The 22,489-nt window shown below is 42.5% G+C and overlaps 2 protein-coding genes across 6 annotated transcripts in view; one reads left to right on the top strand and one right to left on the bottom strand.

The window, feature by feature from the left end:
• Positions 1-922: 922 nt before the first annotated feature.
• dhrs7cb (dehydrogenase/reductase (SDR family) member 7Cb) lies at positions 923-7,413 on the bottom strand. 2 transcript variants are annotated; one of them, XM_085761740.1, is made up of 7 exons: positions 7,194-7,413; positions 5,993-6,152; positions 4,912-5,024; positions 3,304-3,514; positions 3,128-3,220; positions 1,277-1,444; positions 923-1,149 (listed from the first exon to the last, which is right to left on the bottom strand). In XM_085761740.1, exons 2-7 carry the CDS (start codon positions 6,144-6,146, stop codon positions 944-946), a joined length of 945 nt encoding a protein of 314 aa, XP_085617866.1. In that variant the 5' UTR covers positions 6,147-6,152; positions 7,194-7,413; the 3' UTR covers positions 923-943. The 2 variants fall into 2 exon arrangements, with proteins under 2 accessions (XP_085617866.1, XP_085617867.1); XM_085761741.1 differs by having other exon boundaries at positions 7,231-7,411.
• A 707-nt stretch (positions 7,414-8,120) lies between these two features.
• mpripb (myosin phosphatase Rho interacting protein b) overlaps positions 8,121-22,489 on the top strand; it is a 45,576-nt gene continuing 31,207 nt past the window's right edge. For all 4 annotated transcript variants that reach the window (XM_085761739.1, XM_085761738.1, XM_085761736.1 and 1 more), the window contains exons 1-3: positions 8,121-9,199; positions 13,402-13,479; positions 14,587-14,652. In XM_085761739.1, the coding sequence (XP_085617865.1) occupies positions 9,074-9,199; positions 13,402-13,479; positions 14,587-14,652 (270 nt within the window). In that variant the 5' untranslated portion in view covers positions 8,121-9,073. The remainder of the gene's footprint in view (positions 9,200-13,401; positions 13,480-14,586; positions 14,653-22,489) is intronic.

The raw sequence follows: 22,489 nt of genomic DNA, 5'->3' as shown, positions 1-22,489 counted from the left end.
GTGATTTTATGTACTGTATTTCTGCTACATAGTGAAAAGCTGAAGCAGACAACATGCCGAACTGGTCAGATGATGTTCTTTTCTATTGTTCTATTGTATTGAGTCATCACAATCAGACATATCTCACTTTCCCTGTAACAGCAAACAGTAAAGATGTTCGTTTTTTTATTTCATTTAATTCTTTTTACGTCTATTTTCTTGGATACACCTATAATCTAAAACCAACAAATACATCATCAAGTCCTATATTGAGCCTGTGAAGATGTTTCAAATGAGTACATTTCATAATAATCTTAGTTTTGAGGTAGATAGCAAAATAAATCTCACCCTCTCTTGGGCCACACACTTGTTTTCTTCTGGCCAACTATAAACCCGGTTCCTTGGCCTGGATCCGGCCCATATCCAGCAGGATTGTCAGATGCTACCTCGGGATCTGGACCAAATCTCACTCAGAGAAAATCCTTCAGCTGTCAGTCAATTCTGGAGGATAACGGCCAGAGTCTGCTCTAAGAATATGGGCCAGGCTCAGGCCGACCATGTTGGGTCAGAAGGTTCATGTTGCTACCTGAGACGCAGGTGTGGGGCCGTGGAGGAGACCAAGAGGAAAGAGGATACATGAGTCTGAATAAATTCTAATGTTGCACTGCGTTTGCTAGATTTTGTTTAAAAAGCAACTATCTGCATCCACATGGAAACTTAATAAGCGTACTTCTGCTGCCCCCCAGTGACACAAGAAAGAATTATAAGTTGTATAATGTTTTAGTGGTTGTTTTCAATCAGCATTACAGTAACCTTCCAACATTCAGGAGGCAGTCGCCCACTTCCCCTGCTTGGTCATCCAGCTTTGTGAAGCACATACAATCACGTCTACTGTTTCCATCTACCTGCTGCTTTTTTTTTTTAAATTTTATTGACTTGTGTCTTAATCAGTCTAGCCTCTCTCCTACATCTGCTCAGCCAGCACTGAGTCCTTCACACCAGCAGCCAGCACAGCAAAGAGGAAGGGGGGGCAGAAGGAGCGGAGGCAGAGAGCCACCCTGGGGATGGGGTGGGCCAGCACGACCTCCTTCCTCTTTCTGTTCACCGTCTGCAGAATTTCATTGGCCAGAACCGATGGGCGCACGCCATGGGTCAGCTGCCTGACAATAACTGTGGAGGATCAGATACACATAGGTATGAAGAAGGATCATCAAACATTTGGAAATGATTTGTCTGTTTCCTCGGTAGTGAACCACTTTTCACATTTCCTCCTCCTTGCTTCCCAGTCTTTACTCACATTCAGCCAGGAAGTTGGGTTTGGGGCCGGGCCCCGCCGCTGCCAGGGGCTCAGGTTCAGACGCATTGATGAATGTGTGACTGATGGTGCTGACGACTATCCCAAACTCCTCCACTTCAGCCCGCAGGCAGTCGAAGAAGGCCTGTGCCGCGTGCTTTGATGCCGCATCTGGCAAATACACAACACAAACACAAAGGGAGGAGTGACTCAGCCCCACACAAGTCTCATTCCATACATTTCAAAGGACACAATTCATCTAATTATGAATTATAAATTATAATAGTTGTCATGCAAGTGTAGCACTTCCTGTCTTTTACTAAACAATGTGAGGACTGAATCTCATGCGTGAAACACCAGCAGGTAATTATTGCTTCAATCATGTGAATAGCACATGAGCATCGTGTAACAAAGAGAAACAGTTGCGGCGAAAGGAAAACGGTGAAAAGTTACATTGGAAAATCAACAGCAAACATCTGAATAAATTTGAAATTAAACTATTTACTGGTAGAAAGCAGTTCTACTTTGTGACAGGTATGTTTTGTATTGTAAATGTCACCCTGACTTTTTTTTTATTTACTTGTTTTTAACATAGCAGTTTCATGGTCTGTGCTTATTTAAAGCATCAGAGACTCCCCACCCTGCTGCTGCCCTCTGGAAGGAAATACAGGTCCTTAATAATTTGCACCTCCAGATTCCTGGCAAGGTTAATTAAACTGCTGAATATCTGTATATGGTACATGCAATATACCCTGATCATATGAAATATTACATGTGCAACTCACCTATGATAATAACTGAGTACATTGATGCTCTGCTTTTTACCTTTGGTTTTATACAACATAAAGTTTGTTGGTCACTAACTGTATTTATATGAACAGATTGTACAGTATATAATTCAGTTTACTGTATACACCACTGGAGACAGGTACTTGGCACTTGCAATAAAGGTGTTGAAAAAAAGAATGAAGGAAAGAATCTGTTAACCCATGGTATAATCACTATTTAGCGAACACTAAACAGACTGAACCACATTTACTGCATTAGGGAGGAAGAATCCAGAATTATGACTGTAATCAAACTCAGTCATTTCAGAGTGCTCATGGGAAATCCAGTTCAGATTCTCTACAACACCTGTTATCCCAACAAAGTGCTGAGGAAGAAGCTAAACACCCACATTTAATGTACACGCCTAACCACCAAGGCTGACAAATAAATCCAACACTAAATACTAAAAACTGCAGTTCCTCTAATGGCCACTAGAGTGTGTTTCCTACAATTAGTCGGCCTATAGGCTCCAATGTTAAAATGCAGCAGAAATAAACATGTTCACAGCCTGGTGCAAACAGTTTCAGTCTCTACAGTTAATTTTCTCCTTTATGGCATAACAAAAATAATCAAAACTGTCAGTTCAGCACAAAAAAACAGCCCTACAAGAAACAGCTGCCTTAAAAAATCATCACAGAGCCAAGTAATCACCTGATGCTGTATTGGGTTTATCATGTGTGTCTATGAGCCAATAATATAACTGCTGTGTCCACATAACACAGAATTAAACTAAGATAAATTATCCATGAAGCTTCTAATTCGGCTACGCAGGTACCTATAAGTACTGAATGGATATAAATATACCTTAAAGTAACAGTACATCTGTTGAAGAACATTATCTATTTCTATAATGGATATAATGATGGCCTGCAGGACGCAACATATTGCAACTTCAAAAAATACACATGCAAACAAATAAACATGCTGCAAATCCAGTCCTACAACACAAGAGAAATGTTTCATCATCCTCTCTTTCTCTCTCTCTCTCTCGGTTGATGTGATGAGACCTTATAGGTGAGAACTCACATGAGCTTCTGAAGGGGACGGCCAGTCTGCCCTGGATGCTGTTCACCAGCACAATGTGTCCTGACCTTCTTGAAGTCATCATTGGAAGAACCCCTGCCACATTATTTGAACATATTAGCATTTAGATAACATTTAGAGATGAATAATCACTATTGATACTGTGGTTGTGTGTCTACCTTTGGCCAGAGTGCTAGGACCAAAGTAGTTGACATCCATGATGTTTCTGTCCGCTTCCAGGGAGACGCTCTGGACAGGCGCCTTCAGCTTCATGCTGCTGTTGCAGATCAGAACGTCCACGCCGCCGTAACACTCCAGCACCTCGGACACTACGTCCTCCATGCTGTCCATGTCACTGAAGTCCAGGATCACCAGTTTGGGGGCGAATGTCTGGAGAGACATGACGACACTGTGTTACTGTGTGGACAAGTTGTTCTGTTCATCATAAGTGCTCCATCAGTGTGTTGTTATAATGAGAGGACTGAAGATGATCTTTCCAGATTAGAATGTTGTTAGTTTAGTGAATCTACAAACAGAAACTAACAACAGTTTGTTCGCATGACATCACTAGTATCCACATCCTGCAAACCCTTACTGCTGCCCATTTCATTCAGTCTCTATGCTAAATTAAGCTGTTTCCATATTTAACAAACATTTATAACAGTGGCCTCAGTCTCCCTATGGAACTGTATCAATCTTAAACACTACAGGTTACCCAGGTCATGTTTATGATAATCAACATGGTTAAGCTTGTGGAATAATCGTCCACTCAGAGTCCTATGTCCTCAACCTTCCCTGAGAATGCAAAAACTTCATATGGAAGTATGACATGTCTATAAACAGTAAATGCATATGTAAAGAATAAGATGTTGCACAGATGAGCAATGGTGTTTTTTTACAGGTCATCCTGGAATACAACTTTCCAGATTAAGATGAAGATTTCAGGCACAGACAGATCTTCAGTGACCTTCCTTCCATGTTATTCCCCGTTTGTGCCCTCTCATTTCCTGCCCTCTCTAATAAAGGCAGCTAAAATATACAAGAGGAAATTTCATGTATTGATAACATGTTTTTCACATTAAGGTTGACTCATAACTTTAATTTGTTACTTCTGCATCCTGCATATAACTGATGGCTGCCTCCCAGGCAGTATACAGGCCAAAATGAGTTTTTTCCCCCAAGTATGACAGGTACTCTATGTATTGTATTGTCTTATTAGACAGACTGTAGATAGATGAATGTGTTACGTATGCACCAACAAAGGAAAATGAGCTATAATCTCCAGTCAATGATGATCCCAGGGAATGTCAATTTTCCTTTTCAATAGTGGATGTTATTGACAACTAAAGCTCAATGTATGTGAGTTCATATCTTTGTAAATTCTGTGCTATGTTAAGTACTATCTACTGTTTTCTCATACACACATTATCTGTTCTGGCAGAGGATTCAATAGGGACAGTGTGTTGTCAGACGGGATATCCTGCTATTGTCTGGATCAGAGGACGACATGGACATGTGGGAGGGGGCCACAGAGCAGAGGACTATAGATACAGGGACATGACCTGCTGTTCTCCTGCTTCAAACTTAAAGCCACCTTGTCATGTCAGGGTCATGAGTTATTTAATGGATATTTGGGGGACTTCAATGGTTTATAAAAGGGAATGACGACAATGTTTACTGGCACAAACATATTGAAAGAAGACTCTCCACCAGAGTAAAAGGGTTGACATTGGTTTGTAGGGGCTTCCTCTGGGTCTGTCGTGTTTGTGATGATATAGTTTCCTCACCTCTTTGGGGTCAGCATCACTGGTCAACGAGTCAAACAGAGACTCCAGTTTGTCCCAGCTGGGCCCACACAGGATCAGCCTGGCACCACCCTTATGGAAAAGACGGGCACACTCTAAACAGAGCAGCAGAGAGGAAACACGTCAAACAGATAATGGATCAGAATGTTAGGCTATGCGTGATTAGTGTACGTGCATATTAATTATAGTAATGTTTCAATTTTGAACAGGTATATGTTTTGTTTCCCCACCTGTCTGTCTTTAGCAGGGGAAATTACTATAAAAGACCTTCAGATCATGGGGCTAAGCCTACTGCAGCAATTCAGCTAACAACCTCCTTACTTCAGCCTCGTGTTTTCTGTACCGAGTACAGAGTACTATGGTGAATTTATGAGGTGTATGTATATGTTATGGGATATGTGCAACATGTGTTATGTTATGGGATATGTGCAATATGTGTTATGTTATGGGATATGTGCAATACGTGTTATGTTATGGGATATGTGCAACATGTGTTATGTCATGGGATATGTGCAACATGTGTTATGTTACGGGATATGTGCGACATGTGTTATGTCATGGGATATGTGCAATATGTGTTATGTTATGGGATATGTGCAACATGTGTTATGTTATGGGATATGTGCAATGCTGTTATGTCTTGTGTTTGCTGGGTTAGTATGGCTGAGGTGTATTGTTTTTTGTCATTGTGGCCTTCAAGGCATTTATGGCGCAGCTCCAGAGTCCAAGACAAATTTCCCTGAATGGGACAATAAAGTTTATCGTATCGTATCGTATCGTATTAGCAGTGATGTCTTCTAATAAGCAAATAAGTGAATTTTCTATTGCCTTCTTCAAAGTAATATGCTCTTGATTTCATTTTGATGTTCATACACATTCAAATGGCACGAACGCAAGATCTGAATCACATCATTGTGTAAATTACTGTTCCTTTGCCTCCAAGGTTTAAAAGTCTGGTGTTATTTCATGGAAACTGTTCTGCTAAAAGGCATGTTGAAAAAAAAAACCCTCCATGGTAATGAAAGCAAAGTTAAATATTAAAAACACATGAAGGATTATTTACCAGTCCCCACTCCGGACACAGCGTCTGTGATCACCACCACTTTGTTTCGCACCAAGGACTTGGACATGAACCGCATGACCTCATTGTAGATGTAGTACACTCCCGCTGCCACGACTATCAGCAGGGGCAACACCACCACGAAGGGCAGGGCCATGGTTATCTGTGGAGGAGAAACACAGTCAGTAGAGACCTTCTGTCCTGATTTTGTGAACTATCAGAGTTTAGGTCTCAGGTGTTGGTAACAAACAAATGGACTTGATTACAGCGTTATCTTAAAGCCGAAAATCCACTATCTATGTGTGTTCCTTTGACTATAAATGCTCTTTGTGTTTGGTATTGATTGAGTCACGGACACCAATAACAGCTGGTGGATTCTATCAGGTCTCACCTTATCAGTGTATTTCATGGGAACAGTGAGGGTCCCTATAATATAGTGTAAATTCAGAGGATATCAGTGTTATCTGTGAGAAGCAATCATGTGTGGAAGACAGTACCTTCCTGAGAGTGAACCTCCGGCTCAGAAACAACACTTCTTTGTATCATGTGTCTCTTCCTGTTTACACTGTGAAGAGTGAAATCTGAGTAATATGTAGGTCAACTTTCAACTGCCAGAGCTATTAGTTCTGTATCAGAAACTAATGGCATGAAATTTGGAGAAAAAAAATCCTCCTTTTCAGCAAGAGTCTACCTATCTATCTATCTATCTATCTATCTATCTATCTATCTATCTATCTATCTATCTATCTATCTATCTATCTATCTATCTATCTATCTATCTATCTATCTATCTATCTATCTATTTAGCCGTGACTCACTGAATGACTTTACCATGTAAAGTGAGTTTGAGAAGAACAGCTAAATATATTCTGGCTGTGCAGCCACCACAGAAAGCCTGCACTATGTCACCTCCAGCATATTGTCATAGGATACCCCGAGGGGGGGCAGAGGGGAAGCTCATACTTATAAACTACTTGTCCTGCTTTACTTTGGAAAACACATTGAGATAAACATTAATCCACACTAAAGCCTGTATTTATGATGACATATGAGACCCAGCTCCGAGCTCAGCTCCACCACGTCTTAGCAAGCGCATTATTGAGTTAGTCGACCTGTGATTGATACGTCTACTGTAGCCACACACACACATACAGTACACACACACACACACACTTGTAATCTGTGTTATTCTTGGTTCACTTACAGCACAGACCAGAAGCTAATCCTTTAGGAGGACTGACCGTTGTTCTTTCTGGATTTAGTTAGGTAACAGGGCTCTTCTCCTCCTTCTGTGCCCTCCGTCCATTCATACAGCTCTCCTCCTCCGTCTGTGTTTGCCCCACTGCTGTCAAATGGAACCTGTTGCTTATAATAGCCCCTGCTGGAGTCAGCCATTAATACTCACATGTGGTAGTATCTGAGGCATGTTTCCTTGTTGCCAGCATGGAAGAACAAACGTCATCACTTGACGTTTTCACTTGACTTTTCTGTTGCTGATCAATTTTCATAGCTCATTCTATCTATCTATCTATCTATCTATCTATCTATCTATCTATCTATCTATCTATCTATCTATCTATCTATCTATCTATCTATCTATCTATCTATCTATCTATCTATCTATCTACTTTATAATTCTCCTCTGCTATTTTTTAAGGAACAATATTAGTTAGGCTATACAAAGTAGCCTGTCACATCATAGAATAAAGCAGACAACTCTAGTCTCTTTAGACCTGACATAGACATGCAATTATGCATCATAAATAATTTTCTATTAGTAGCCTTCTCAACTCGTTTAGGTGCTAATGGAGATAAAAGTTTGAAGACTATAGGCCTACATTTTTTTCCCACAATGGTGTTTGACTTTCATCCATGTGTTATGCTCATCTTGGTTAAATTGATCACATTTTCTCCTTTTACCATTAATAATTTCATTGTACCTTGTACAATAAGAATAAAGTCTATTCTGATTCTGATTAGACATATCATTAATTTCCTATGACACTGACGTTTCTACTGAGTGAATTGCATCATAATGATTAAGGGAAAACTGTAAAACCATTACAATGGGCTCATGACTGTTGTTGACTGTGTGGGCGGCGACAGTGCGCACTTATCGCGAGATCCCACGGAATTCCAGGAGCTTGTGTGTAATGTGCGTGTGTGTGTGTGTGTGTGTGTGCTGTGTTCGCCCCCCTCTCCCTCCCTCCCTCCCTCCCTCCTCGCTCCGTTGGGAGAGAAGAAAATAAACCTAATGCTGCTAATGAGGCTAGTTATGGAACCAAACCCTAAATACTCCTTTTGCCAACTGTGACCGAGCTGGAGCGGCCTTCCCCCCGCATGCAGCGCAGTCCGTTTGGGAGAAAAGCTCGGGAAACCGTGCGGATACTCGGACTATCCTCTTTTAAAAGTCAAGTTGAAGACGCCAGGAGCCAGGAGAGGCTTTCATACGCGGCTAGCGCACCGAGCTAACCAGCAGTAGCCTAGCAAAAGGAGCTGCTAGTGGGTGAACTTCGCATGGACCGACTGCTGCGGATGGGAGAGGAGCCCTAATGCCCGACTGCGAGCTTTCTTTCGGGCTGGGTCTTTCACATGGGAGTGTGCTGCGGTCGCCTGCTAACTATCGCTACCTATCGCCTCGCAGCTCGAAGGCGATAATAACAACGCTGCTGTGCAAATGTTGTTTTTGCGGCTGGCGGCATCACGTTATTGATCTGGGAGTCCATTGGCAGAGCTAACAGGATATTAGCCACCTTTTCTCTCTGCTTTGTGGTGCAGGCAGGCCATGGACTGAGCAGCGTTCATCACTGACTGAAGTGATGATGAGAAGGCTGGCTTGATGGCAGCCGATTATTTATTGGGAAGCAGCAATTGGAGAAGGGCTTGATCTGAACATCCCCCCACCACCACCACCATCACCACCACTACCACTACCCCCCACACTCCCGAAGAGTTCAACTCCTGTTTTTTTCTTTTACTTGACACTTAAATGGACCGGATCTAGTCTAGAAAAAGACGCACAAGGAAGGGAGGAATCACTAACATTAAAGCCCCGTATAGAGGAATTAACACAGTCGATATTATATGATGTCTACCGCTAAAGAAAACCCTTGCAGGAAATTCCAGGCGAACTTCTTCAACAAAAGTAAATGTCAAAACTGCTTCAAACCACGGGAGCTGCATCTGTTGACCGACCAGGATCTCACCCAGGTAGGCAAACATTAACTTTAAGATCCCCTGTGTCCTTGTTAGCTTTAAGTCCCTTCATTAAATGCCAACTAAGAAAAAAATGTTCACAGTGAAAAAAGTTGTATAAGCCTGTGAGAATGTAGGCTGATGGTTATAATGGAAACCGATGCGCTTTAAACATTTGCTGCGACGCCCTTAATGGGATACATATTAAAAGTTTCATCATAATGATCAATACTTTGTCCATTAGAGAGAGAGAGTGGGTGCTTTCATTCACTTGCAGCTATATGAAGTAGGGGAAGTTGTGGTCTTTCTGTGTCTTCACTGCTTCTCACAGTAACTTTCTCTGTTGTCTGACTGACTGGTGAAAGTGAATTTCTTCTAATTACAGCACTCACATTTGCTCACTATAGTTTGGCCCCAGTGTTAAGTTAATAACCTCCATCTGTTGTTTATCTGCAGTTGTTTGTTGTCGCCCTGCCCTGCACTCCCAGCAGGCAGACTGGTGGAGAGAGACCACTGTGTGTGTGTGTGGAGGTTATTGGGAACCTGAGTGGAGCTGAATGGAGCAGAGATAAAGAGAAGCTCCTGAGTCTCTCTTCCTCTTTCTCTCTCTCGGATCATTAGCTTGTCCCTGTTGGGTCCTGTGATTGATCCAAGACCATGAGGCTAGATGAGATGGGCCCTTCAGCTTGGCTCAAGACCCAAACAGCAATGTCAGCATCCACTCCTCCTCCTCTGCCTCTGTGCAGGGCAGGGATTTATTTCTTCCTCAAAAAGTGTGTAGCCTATCTCTTGCTCCACTGAGTTTATTACATGGTAACCCTTAAAACGCTGCGCTCCTTAGTCAGGAGGATAGATGGCCAACGGTTACATCACTTCCTCTAATCTTTCTGTGACCTGACTGGACCTCTTTCCCACACCCCGCCAGCAGACGCCACCTGGCTGGAACCGAAGAGTCCTACTGCCCCGGCCTGCCCTGCTGCGACACTGATCTGCCGTCGGTGCTGCTGGCTCATCACTGTTGTTCCAGTTGCCCACAGGCTTTTGAAAATGTCTGCACTCTGTCAGCTATCCAAACAGTTCGGAGGGAGCTCAGTTGCACAAGCAGCTTTTGTAACGATTCTATCTGGCCAGCCCCTCAGACGTAGTCAGCGCTGCACAGTGCACACACACCGGCCCGGTACCGTCCTAAAGCTGTGTTGTTGTAACACCACATAAACATTGTGAACCCTTCCCAGTGTTCAGAAACCAGTAAAACAGAAAGCAATGCTGTTAAAACGTGGTGAATAGGCAATTTACTGTGTTAATTTGAGCCTAAAAATGAAATGAGAGATAATCAGGATTTAAAGGGATAGTTCAGTTTTTTTTAAGTGGGTTTGTATGAGGTACAAATGGCCATTATCTGTATTAGAAAGGTCTCTTCTTCTCACCGCTGAGAAATACCGGCGCATTGCGCTGCACCGAGACACAGGAAATACACTGCTGTGAATGGGGGACAATTAATCAGCGTATCAATAATTTGCCTATCAGCTGTTTTTAGTTCCAGATAGACAAACTTTTTTCCGATCAGCGGATGCATTGTAAATTTTTACTACCGTACTCTTGAACTGGTGTATGATTTTGAGACCTGACTTCTCGTAGGCGGCGAAAATACGCTGATTAATCGTCCCTCATTGACAACAGTGTACTGCCTGTGTCTCGGGGCCGGTGTTTCTCAATGGGGGGGGAGCAGAGACCTTTCTACTGCAGATATTATACTTAGTGGCCATTTGTACCTCATACAACCCTGCTTACAAAAAAACTGAACTATCCCTTTAAAAGAAGATGTGGCAGCTTTGAAGCAGATAGCCCGCATGGAAAAGTTATGCAGAGGGAACAGAGCTGAATGTCATAAGGACAGTGTCCAACATAAACAAACTCTTTGTCCAACACTGCTAGTATAAAAGGTGGGCTGGGGGAGGGGCCGTTGCTAGAGTTGGACCGAAATCTTTTATTTCAGTCAATGAGCTCTAAGAGCACTGTTTGATCCACCTGAATTGCAGCCCTCGTGTCATGGTTTTCACATTTGTCCTCAGAGAGTCAAGGTGTTGGTCAGTGGAGCGCTGGTCACACTATCCACAGTGGAGGCGGTGGGAGGCAGGACAGTGATGGAGGACGCAGGCAGGCTATAGTTTACACGTCTGTGGGAGGGACGGAGAAAGACAGGCAGGGGAATAGTGGGACTGGAGGAGTGGGAACAGGAGTCACAGGGAGAGAGAGAGGAAGTGTGGGGTTGGGAAATGAGAGGAGAGGTTCCCAGAGGCTGCAGCTCAACATCCCACTCCGTAAGGTCATGACTAATGGATACAGAGTGGAGTCAAACTTTAACAGAGCTATAGCTCTAACACATACCAAATGTTCTGACACAGCCACTGACGGCAAGCTGCTCATCCTCATGCTAAATAGACAATAGCTCCTCTCCCTGGCTCTGTGCCAGTCCATACAGTGCTTGTTAGAGGACTGATTCCTCTGCTCACAGCGGGAGCTGGTCATGATTAAAATACAAACAAACAACGAAATTGAAATGTTGAATTTTTTTTAATTGAATGTTTTCTTATGTGTTACTTGACTAATTAGTTTAATCACTTTGAGAAAAAAATAGTTTATTGTTGTTCTTGAAGCCCTGGCAGCCATACAGTATAATATGGTCTATTTTTCAGATGAGTCCTTCATATCATCTCTTTCAGTAAATATCTGCATATAGAGTTTTCATTAAAGCAGCTGGTATTTGCTGCTAAACAGCTGCCGGGAGCTCTGGTCTGCAGCCTCAGTCCGTTTGGTGGTGCTTCACATAGACCAGTTCTCCACCTGACCAGGACGACTGCCATCAGCTGCTACTGTCCACAGCAGTGGAGTAACAGTCTGTCTGCAGGCAGGTAGACAGACAGCACAATGAGCAGATCATGCACCAACTAAACTTTGAAATGTCACCTCACATATAAATTACAGAGCTCTCCATGTTGATACTCTAAAAGGTCTGATTGGTTGTGACAGTTTGTTAAACAAAGAAGGATTAAATTGATACAAAGATGTCAGAGTTTCAGAGTAGAGACGAAAAGTAGATGGAGATTGACATCATGGATTGTAGTTCTGTTCAAAAAAGACTGTTATATGATCTCTTGACAAGATCGCTCCCCTTTCTTGAAACCAAAACAGCCAAATGGAATTCAGCCATCGTTAATATTCCTATTTGCATCAGTGATGCTCCTGTAGTGAGGATGACAGGCTCTCTGCACATGTCCAGGCTGGAGGAGCAGTGGTGGTGTTCACAGGAGAATCCGTGCACAGGAAGTTGACACCATTGTGTGTTGTTGTAAGTGTGTGAATATATCCAGGGATGTGTTTCTGTGCCTTCTGAAAGTTTCAGAACCAGCTGCACCATGTCTGCTTCCTGTGGTGGTCGTTTTCTGACGGCGTCTTCCTCGGTGCACGACGTCAGAACACCAACGAACACCGCTGATCATTAGTTGTAAAACGAACACAGTGATTTGATTTATTTAGGTCACGACTTCCTTTCCCTCTATAATAACTTTTTAATGGTTTCAGGTTATCGACGCTGCCTTCGTAGGCATGTCCATGCAAGCTGAAACAAGGCATGTATATATTTATGGCAGGCATGCAGTGACATGGAGGGGTAACAGGCCCAGTATTAGAATAATCAGATCCCTCGCAGAGATGTGTTAGGATAGTGGAGGGGGGGGTGCTGGTATGAGAGCTGTAGGCTTACGGTTAGCGCTGAAAGTAGAGAGTGTCATGGTTAATGAACAGAAGAGAGCAAGCACGTTTAAAGAGCCAGCGACTGCCGACACTCTGTTGACATGTTTCCACGTCTTTCAACTCTTGGACTGATGCATAGTTTGTGGTCAAACAAGTCTAGGAGGTGAGTGTAGAGCCCGTGTGTAGATATGTGTGTGTGTGTTTTGAGAATGAAACCAGTCAAGTCAGCGTTTGTCAAACTGGTCTCTGCCGTAGAGAGAGACTCAGTCATGTCATCAAACCAAAAGGCTCACCGTGTGGCTGCAATATGAGCTCTGAGAACGAAGGCAACATCTGGACCCCAAAAGGCTTCTCTCCCCCATATTTACACCCATCCCCCCCTCAGCTCACACTATCTTGTAGTTTAAATGATTACCTAAATTGCTCTTTTTTTTCTCTCTCTCTCTCTTTCCCCGCTCTCACAGGCTAAACCTATTTATGGCGGATGGCTGTGCTTGGCGCCCGAGGGAACGGACTTCGACAATCCTATGCAGAGGTCCCGGGTAAGAATGCATACAGGCCTGCCTGTTTGTGCTGTTAATTAAGACAAGCACAGATTTCAAGTACAAGGATATGGTTTAAAGGAGCTGTTTTGCTACATAGCTAATGCTAACATTAAAGGGATAGTTCAGCTTTTTTTTAAGTGGGCTTGTATGAGCTACAAATGCCCATTAAGTACACTAGATGCAGTAGAAAGGTCTCTGCTCCCCCCACACTGAGAAACACCGGAACATCGCGCTGCACCAAGACACAGGCGGTACACTGTTGTCAATGAGGGGCGATTAATCATCGGCGTATTTTCAAGAAGTCCCGTCTCAAAACAATACACCAGTTCAAGAGTAGGATCTAGGTAAACATTTACAGTGCATCAGCTGGTCTGAAAAAAGTTTGAAGTTTTCTGTGTGGAGGAATACCGAGGAGTATTGAGTGAGTTGGTTAGTTCCTGATAAATAAACTTTTTCCCCTTTTTAAAAAAAAAGCTGAACTAGCCCTTTAACAGTTGTTTACCCACCAGTCTTGAACATTGTGAGTTCAGCATCAAACTTTTTACTGTACCAACAAACAGCTGAATCCAGTGGAGACTTATTTTCCTCTACTGAAATTAACATGCTAACCAGCTAGCCTCATCCTTATTGGCCCATGTGGTTACTTTGATACTGGATCATTGAAGCTGCTCAGCGTCCATATGTAACAATGGCTGTGGATCTCTGCTTAGTTAACACCTGCTAATGCTAACCCCAGCTATGTAACAATAGCAACACCTACTAATGCCCCGATGATGAAGAGTAAGGCTAAACCATTAACAAACTATTCAGAAAGACAGCTGGGAGCTGGAGAGTAGGGACCTAGCACACCTATGGTGCAGGGGAAAGTCAGGTGGATATCAGTAGTAAATCATTAATAAATACAGATCTATCTCACTTACTGTTATCTGGCCAAATATGTCTTTCTCTCTCCTTGTCACCAAGTGTCTCCAATTTATCCATCATTGCAAATTAAAAGCCCTCTGCACAGTCTTGTGACCTCATGACAAAATGAATAAAAGACTAACACTAAGCCACTGTGGTTCAGCATCAGCCTCCTCTCACAGGAACACTTTGTTTTGACAGAAATGGCAGAGGAGATTCTTCGTGCTGTATGAACATGGCTGTCTACGATTTGCCCTGGATGAATCGGTAAGTTGTGAACACACACACACACACACACAAACACACACACGTCCTATCAGTAGTAAATCCAAAAGTTGGCGAGTGACTGGGCTTCATAAGCTGTCTAGTCACTCATTTCAGCTTTCAAGTTTAATTGCTTCTTTGGTGCACAGTGTAGACAACACACACTGCTTATGGTTTGTTTTGGTATATGCTTAATGTAAGGCTCATTATGTACCTGACATTTGTCTGTCATAGTGGTGTAGAGCGTTCCCAGCTCTGTCTGTCAGTGTGATGCTGTTGGCTCAGGGTAGATGAAAACCACCAGACAGTGTGTCAGCAGATTTGAAAATGTTCTACCTCACTGTGAAAACTCAAAGTCATTGTACATCTTTTCCAAAATCCAAAATCTACTGGTGAAGCTCTGATAGTTGAAGCACAGAGAGATTCCTTAGTGGCCACAGAGACGGATTAGACAGTCACAAAGTAGAAGGCTTGGGGGTGAGCGGGGGGGTTGAACTCTGTGTGCCCGCTGTAATCCTGTGTTTGTTTGGTGGTGTGTCACCAGGGGGATGTGACACAGGTGATATAAACCGTCTGATCTGCAGACTTGACACCAGTAGCCAGTATGCTGTCTGTCCTAGAGACACCCACACACTGACCTGTACCTGTGACACAGAGGACAGTCCACTCCTCTGTCCGTCCCACTAACACGTTGACAGAAGCTCTTTGAATCTGGCCCAGTGGGTGGTATCATGTAATATTAATCACTTCAATCCCACTTTATCCTTGTTGTATATTAGCAGTGGTAAATAATGCATGACAGCCTGACTGGTTATGGGATGTGCTCTGGTGGTGTTGACATTGTGCCGGTTTTGCCCAGGGTGTGGTAACTTTATTAACCCTTTCCTAGCTGAGTGGCTGCGTTTGGGACAGTGCCTTTTACCACACGCCCCTACATGATGGAGCAAATATGTTTAATTTTGAACAAGACATCCTTTACAAAGATAATTATTCTGCTTTATTTAAATAGGCTCTTGTTTAATTGGCTGTTATTGTGAAGTGAACTGTCCACTCCTACTTGGACTGAAGGATGGACTGATTAGATGTTGATGCAGTATGTCCAGAACTCAAGGGTGAACTGGTTAGGGTTTGGTTGTCAAAGGTCAACATCACTGGTACTACAAAAAATACTTTTTTACCACAAGTCTTCACACAGAGATGTAACCTGAAATGAGTCTGGTTGAAGGTAGACAACCTCAGAGCAGTACTTGTTGTTAACTGGGAGTTTAACTAGCAACCTTTAGGAGCCATGAACCGTTCAGGTGTGTGTGTGTGAGTCAGCCATTTGAAGTCACATGTGGTGGATCTCTTTGTGTTACCAGTGATGACAATCGGAGGAAACCTGGTTGTATTTGCTCGAGTGTGTGTGTGTGTGTGCATGTTTCCACTGTGTCATGTGTTTCCAGTGACACCCATGCGGGGTGTGCAGTTGTGTTTTCCTCTCATTGTAACACCGATTCCAAAACTGTCTGCTTCATTGTCCTGAGCTCTTTTCATCTGCTGTACAAGGCAAGAGAAGTGGGTCAGGGAAATGGCTGCTTTGTGCTGCGGACCCTGAGGATAGGAACTCTCTCCAACACTGGAGCTGATAACGACACGTTAATGGTCCTGATCTCATTCAGCTCATCATTGTTTACACAGTGGCTCGAGCCACCAGCGGAGGACAGATGTGGCTCGTCTGAGGTCAGGGTCGAGGGCGTGGACTCGCAGAGCCCACTCCTCTCCTCATGTGTTTGTTTTTTATGTAGAGAGAAGAGAATTACACAAGCCACGCCCACTCTCTGTTCATCGTACTGCTCTTTTGATCACATTGTGTTTGCTGCTGACAGTATGTCCATAAAACAGTTCTCTGGGCTCTTCACGCTGAGACATTTCAGCAGGGTTCACAGGAGTTTGAAGTCAAGTCTGCTGCTCCTTCATGTTTCGTTCTGGCCCAGAGTGAAAGAGTTCATTTGAACATGGTTGTGTCCACAGCTGTTTAACATTTACAAGATGTTACAAGTGGAGTGATGTGACTTATTCTCTCAGCACTGCAACAAGTTTGATATGCTTTTTATTTTGTGTGTAATTAAAAGAAATTTGTCACTTTAAAGTAGTGTCATACCTGTTGTCATGGCAACACGTCACAGAAAGAGAGCTCGTTCCTCCTCAGAGTTGTGATGGACATATTTAATCAGCAATTTTATATTCCAACATTTTATTTTTTGCACTCTTCTCAGATTCTGTGCCGGAGTAGAGAAAGCCTTGAGCTGTAGTCAAGGTCATTATTAACATATTACTATTAATTAAAAGAAGCCAAATAATTAAAATTGTGGCAAGTGAAAATAGAAATTTAGTTAAAGCAGAAGTAAGCGGAATGTTTGTGTTAATATAAGTCTTAAATAGTTATATCTTCCGACAGCAATCACTTATATAGAGTGTTTGGTCTGAAACACGGGTCTGTCAGTCACTCTGCTCTGCTGTAAGCCGAGGAGAAAACTTTCCTTGTATCCTACAACCTTTAACCAATGAGGAGAGAGAACGGCATAAAGGGGCGGTCCTCTCTGTGTGTGCAGCCAAGGGATGCGCGTGAATGTGGTGACGTAGGGACGAGGGCGGGGACTGCTAACTCCATCGGCTGACAAGAAGTTAGCCAAAACGACCGGATCGCTTACTTCTGCTTTAAATTTAAAAAAATCTACCGTAACAGAAAAGAATGAACGCAAAAGACCAAACTGAGAAAAGAATATAAAGGAAAACAAATCAAGCCAACATATTGGCAGAGACTCAATTATCAATTTATTATATAAAAAGAGAAAACAAATGCAGCATCCTCTAATAAATCCTATTCAGATTTTATTGAACAAGACGTTCCTAATATTTTATTCATCTGTTTTACATGAATTAAGACTGAAGTACAAAAAGTAAACAGACCACTGCTGTCTTGCTGTCACATCTTAAACAAAACACACTTGTGATGTTTTGGAACCCAGTGACCGTGCACAGCCGCTGTGAGAAGACGTAGGGCCTCTGGTCTGTGAAACACTCCCACACTGCAGATGATTCTGTCCAGGTTTTACAACTCAAGCTTGTGTGTGTCGACTGGTCACAGCAGCTTTTGTAGCGCGTCATAGTTGTAATGTGACGTGGATAAACCGGAGCCTTACAGAGACTGAGCTTTTTAAGTTTCACAAGAACCAAAATATATTTATCATATGGGTTTAGTCTTATGTGAAGTTATTTGGGTTCATTATTTTGTATGTGCTATTAGCTACAATCTCCTGGAAATTATTTGGTGACATAATGGCATACAGAAAAATGAAAACAAATGATTAATTGCATAATTTATTAACATGATATGCATCTAATTACTCAAATGTCATGAATTATTGGATTTTTTTTAACTGAGAAGACTGGATATTGGGGTCTGGAAATTTCCAATGTATAGGAACCCTGGTCAGATGTGAACACTGATGCCACCCATATGTAAAGCTGAAAACCAGTGAGTTTAGTTCATTTATAAATAAAACAGATGTGAGAGTTGAAGGGAGAGTGATATGGAAGTAAAAGCAGTAAAGCTCTCAGATAAAGGTCTGTTTCCAGGAGGTCACAGACAGACGACTGGACCGCTGCTGCTGCCCTGTCGTAGTTCCCTTTTATCTCTAGCTGGTTTCTGGACCAGACACAGAACCTTTACCTGAGGATCTCAGGGTGTCAAGATGTCAGAGAGTCAGGCAGGTGCAGGGTGCGACTGCCTGGTGCTGTTTACAACTTGTAGGCACTTTGCTGCTTGTGGGTGACGCTCAGACTCCAGCCCAGTGTGTCATGTCTGGACTGTGGGATGCCTTTGTACCGAACCATTTTAATCTCAGTGCAACATCTTTGCTCCATTTGTCCCGTCAGCTCAGCTGTGATGGATTTGTCATCACTTTCATCTAGGCATGCAGTCATTGGATTCTTTTTGGTGAACCAACTTTACTCTTCACTAGGCCTGTCAAATTGTTATATAATGGCCTGATCACAATCATTTGAGCTGACCGCAATTATTTAGAATAATCGTTAAAATGGTTTCCATTCATCTGTATAAAAACAGCTGGATGAAACAGAAATGTCAGATTTCAGTCACTATTTCCAAGTCAGACAGAAATGCAGATTTTATTTATATGTTTCAGTGTTTAAGGCCAATAAATTGCTCTTCCTCTTCTTCATGAGGTGTATTTGTATTAAACTATGCTTATACTATGATAGTGGCAGATATCATCAGAAAAATTAAATTAAATTGTTCATTGCAATTATTTGTATGGCAATTAAGTCAACTAAATTTTCGTGATTGTGACAACACTGATCTCGACTGGTAAACTGATCTTCATGTGAAATGCCCCTTTAAAGAACATCTTCAGTTTCATCCTTATCATTCATCACCAGTGATGGGAATAACAGCGTATAAAATAACGGCGTTACTAACGACACTGTGTGGAAGAGGCGGAGTGATACAGCGCGTCGTGGAGCCTGCCTGTGTGGAGGAATACTGAGTAAGTCGGTTAGTGCAGTAGTTAGATTAAAGGAGGGAAGTTCAAGTCATTTGACATATTTGAGCATTTTATAAAAAAGTAACGCAATAGTTACTTTCCTTGTAATTCATTACTTTTATCATATAGTAACCCAGTTACTAACTCAAGTTACCTTTTGTGGAAAGTAACTATAACTAATTACTTTCTTTTTAAGTATATTTTTGGGGATTTTTATTGCCTTTAATTGATGGCACAGTCGAGAGAGAGACAGGAAATGGGGAAGCAGAGAGGGGGGATGACATGCAGGAAAGCTTTTTGAGTTTTGTTAAAGGTTTAGTTCAAGTTATTTGAAGCATTGTCTCCATTGTATTGTATCAATGCACTAGTGCAACGATGCTTCCTCCTGTTTGACTCAAACAGCTGCTCTGCAGAGTAATGCACTTGTAGAATAGAATAGAATAGAATATACTTTATTAATCCCTTGCGGGAAATTCTTTCATCACAGCGCTCCAGTGTACAACGGTAAAGATTAAAGAATATTATAGCAAAATAATACAACAACTTAAAATGGAAGAAAAAAGATAAATTACAATTTAAATATTACAAAAATTACAAAGTAAATGTATGTATGTAATGTAATGTGTTGTGATACAGTAGTTGACCGGTTGAAAAGCAGTGCAGTCAGTCTAGGCAATAGGCATCCGTACCTCACACAACCTCACATCACATTACAACTATTCACTTAAAGGTCAGCACTGAGGTCGATCCATGATCATTGAAATTACACAAAAAAGATACAAATAGGATGATGATAGAAACATCAGAGGACGTATCGTCTTCAGGTCTAGATGATGAAGATCAAAAATGTTTGAGCGGATCAGTCGTTCCCACATCGATGCTCCTCCGAGGTCCAAGCAGAGATGACATCGTCTTCTATTTCTGGCCAGCAGACAGCAGGGTGCTATCTACAGTGGCCTCTCAAAGCTGAATTATTTTCACCACGACCAAAGGGAAAGATACTCTGAGGTCTAAAGCAGCATTCCTCCTTCCTCCTCCAATGCCCTTATTTGGTGAATTGCAGTGAGCCTGCAGTCCCGGGACCAAGGAGAGCAGGAGAAAGGAGCTCCAGCCCCTAAAAACCACAGCCGAGACGTCAGAGCTGCCCCAGACCCAAACATTCCTCCCAGGGCCTGCCACCGCCAGAACCCAGCTCCACAGCTGAACAGTTAGAGCGAGCAGTTTATCAAGAACATCACTGTTATATACACAACTAGTCAGGCTTAACGGTCAAAAGGTCAGTGACCATGAGGACGCGCTGAAGGAGGCACAGGGGGAACCACTTGAGTCCACGTTTGCCTCTTTCTGGCTTCCTGTTTGAAAGACTCGAACCTCACAGAATGATATGAGAATAATGTAACTGTGCCACATCTCTGTTCATCACGGTCGACCCAGCAGGCTCCTCTCCACAGCTGTCTGCGGCTGCATTGCCTTGAATTAGCCTGTAAAAGCCTCCTGGGGGATCTATCTTTTATGGAGTGAATTACCCCATTTAACTCCACAGCTGCCTCTAGTGATTTTTTTAAAATGCAGTTTTTACAGTTTCTTTTGGAAGGTGGAGCTGCAATAAGACATAAAGAGTGTAACATGGGGGTAATTACCTTGTAGTCACATCTACTCCTACCAAACACTCCCAAGCTTTGGAGCAGGGAAACTTTTAGGAATTTCTGCTGAAACGCACTCAGGTAGTTGCATTCAAGTCCAAAACCATGGTTTTGTTTGGTCTGGGCCTCGACCATCTCTTTTGGTCAGACAAAATTTCGGGTCTTTGCTTTCGCACCTGTAAATTTGGTTGGGATCAGACGGAAAAGTCCGGACCAAACTCGGCAATTGTGATAAAATCTCACACAAATGGTTGATATTCTACATGACTCTGAAGTAGTCTGAGTGGTGGAGACGGACAATCCCAAGGAGGTGAATCTAGTTTAGCATTTTACCCATCAGTCCCTTCTGGACTGTTGTGTCTGTGCGTTACAGCCCACAGCAGCTGAGGCGTCTTAGAGAGAAAGTTGTTTCTTTTAATATTCACCATAGTAGAGCTAAGAATAGGCATCCTGATGGAAGACACAATTGGAGGATATGGAATTGGCCCAGTTGTGTAGAAATCAAATCCACAACCACTTGTTTGTGTTTGAATGGAAGGCTTGGCTGATACATCTCCTTTGTTTTGCCGCAGCAGCCATTATATGGAGCTGTTATACTTACCAGCAGGATACCAGGACTTTACAAATCCAGCCTCCGCAACAGACCAACAAGTCCCACACATCACTGTGAGCCCAGTGGAAAGTTCCACAGTTAACTAGACTCTGTGTCCAACAGGAAATACATTTTTGATATGTTGTCGTGTCCTAAAGGTTCTGGGGCTGGTTACATAAAACATCCTTTAATTTACTTAAAGTCTAAATTCAATTTTCCTGAAATAAAAAACTGTTGCACAAAATGCTCTTGTATCTCCTCCTCAATGTTTCCTTAAAAAAGTTAAGCATTTCATTATTATTATTATTATTTTCTCCTCATCCTAGGGTGTATTCAGACCTGTGGCTCGTTTGCTTTATACCAATTAAGGGCTAAACTGATCCAATGTTGCATTTTTCTTTTGGGTCATTTGTGTTCACACAGTAGCGGTCCCATGCGGTCCAAAGATGTAAACAAAAGCCATGCATGAACCAACTGTTCTCTCATTGGTCAGAAAGCTCACCTGGAAGTAGGAGGAGGTTTAATGGGAAAAACAAAAACTGGGCCTGAAGTCATTTGTGTATATTTTTGTGTATAAACTCGACCCGAGCACATCCAGAAAAAAGGCATATATTTTCGTCCTGAACCAGCACGCTTGGTTGTTGAGAACCACAGAACATCGGCAACGTGTTGCGTGTTGTGTTGATCCTGAATGTGGGTCATTTACTGTTGTTCCAGGTGTCAAACAGGTTCATAGTGAGGAACTCCTCCAGTTAAAGAAGTGTTGATAACCGGAGGAGAGACAGACTGTTGAGTCCTGTTGTTAATTTAGTGGGAGTTGAAGAGCAGCTGGAGCGCACCATCAGTTCTATTTCTATCACCATGAATCCTCTGCTTATGTTGTTCATGTAAAGTTTTCCTCCTGACCACAGAGATGTGTTCAGCTGTTGTGTGTTATTCATCCAGTTGTTTCTCATATGGTGATGAAAGGCACCAAATCTGCACATTCACACAAGCTGAAAACAACAAAAATGGAGTATTTTATTAAAGAAGCAGTTGTCTGTGTAGTTTTTACAACT

The sequence above is a fragment of the Trachurus japonicus genome, chromosome 19 (genome assembly GCF_045865225.1).
Source record: "Trachurus japonicus isolate A0001 chromosome 19, Traja_1.0".
Taxonomy (NCBI): Eukaryota; Metazoa; Chordata; class Actinopteri; order Carangiformes; family Carangidae; genus Trachurus; species Trachurus japonicus.
This window is presented reverse-complemented; position numbering and strand designations above follow the sequence as displayed.

What these genes read in the sequence shown, in the direction of transcription:
- dhrs7cb (XM_085761740.1), bottom strand. Translation starts at nt 6,146, where the DNA reads ATGGCCCTGCCCTTCGTGGTGGTGTTGCCCCTGCTGATAGTCGTGGCA. An exon ending in GTGATGCTGACCCCAAAGAG is followed by an intron (nt 3,515 to 4,911) that starts GTGAGGAAACTA and finishes ATGTCTCTCCAG; the next exon opens with ACATTCGCCCCCAAACTGGT. An exon ending in TCCTAGCACTCTGGCCAAAG is followed by an intron (nt 3,221 to 3,303) that starts GTAGACACACAA and finishes ATAATGTGGCAG; the next exon opens with GGGTTCTTCCAATGATGACT.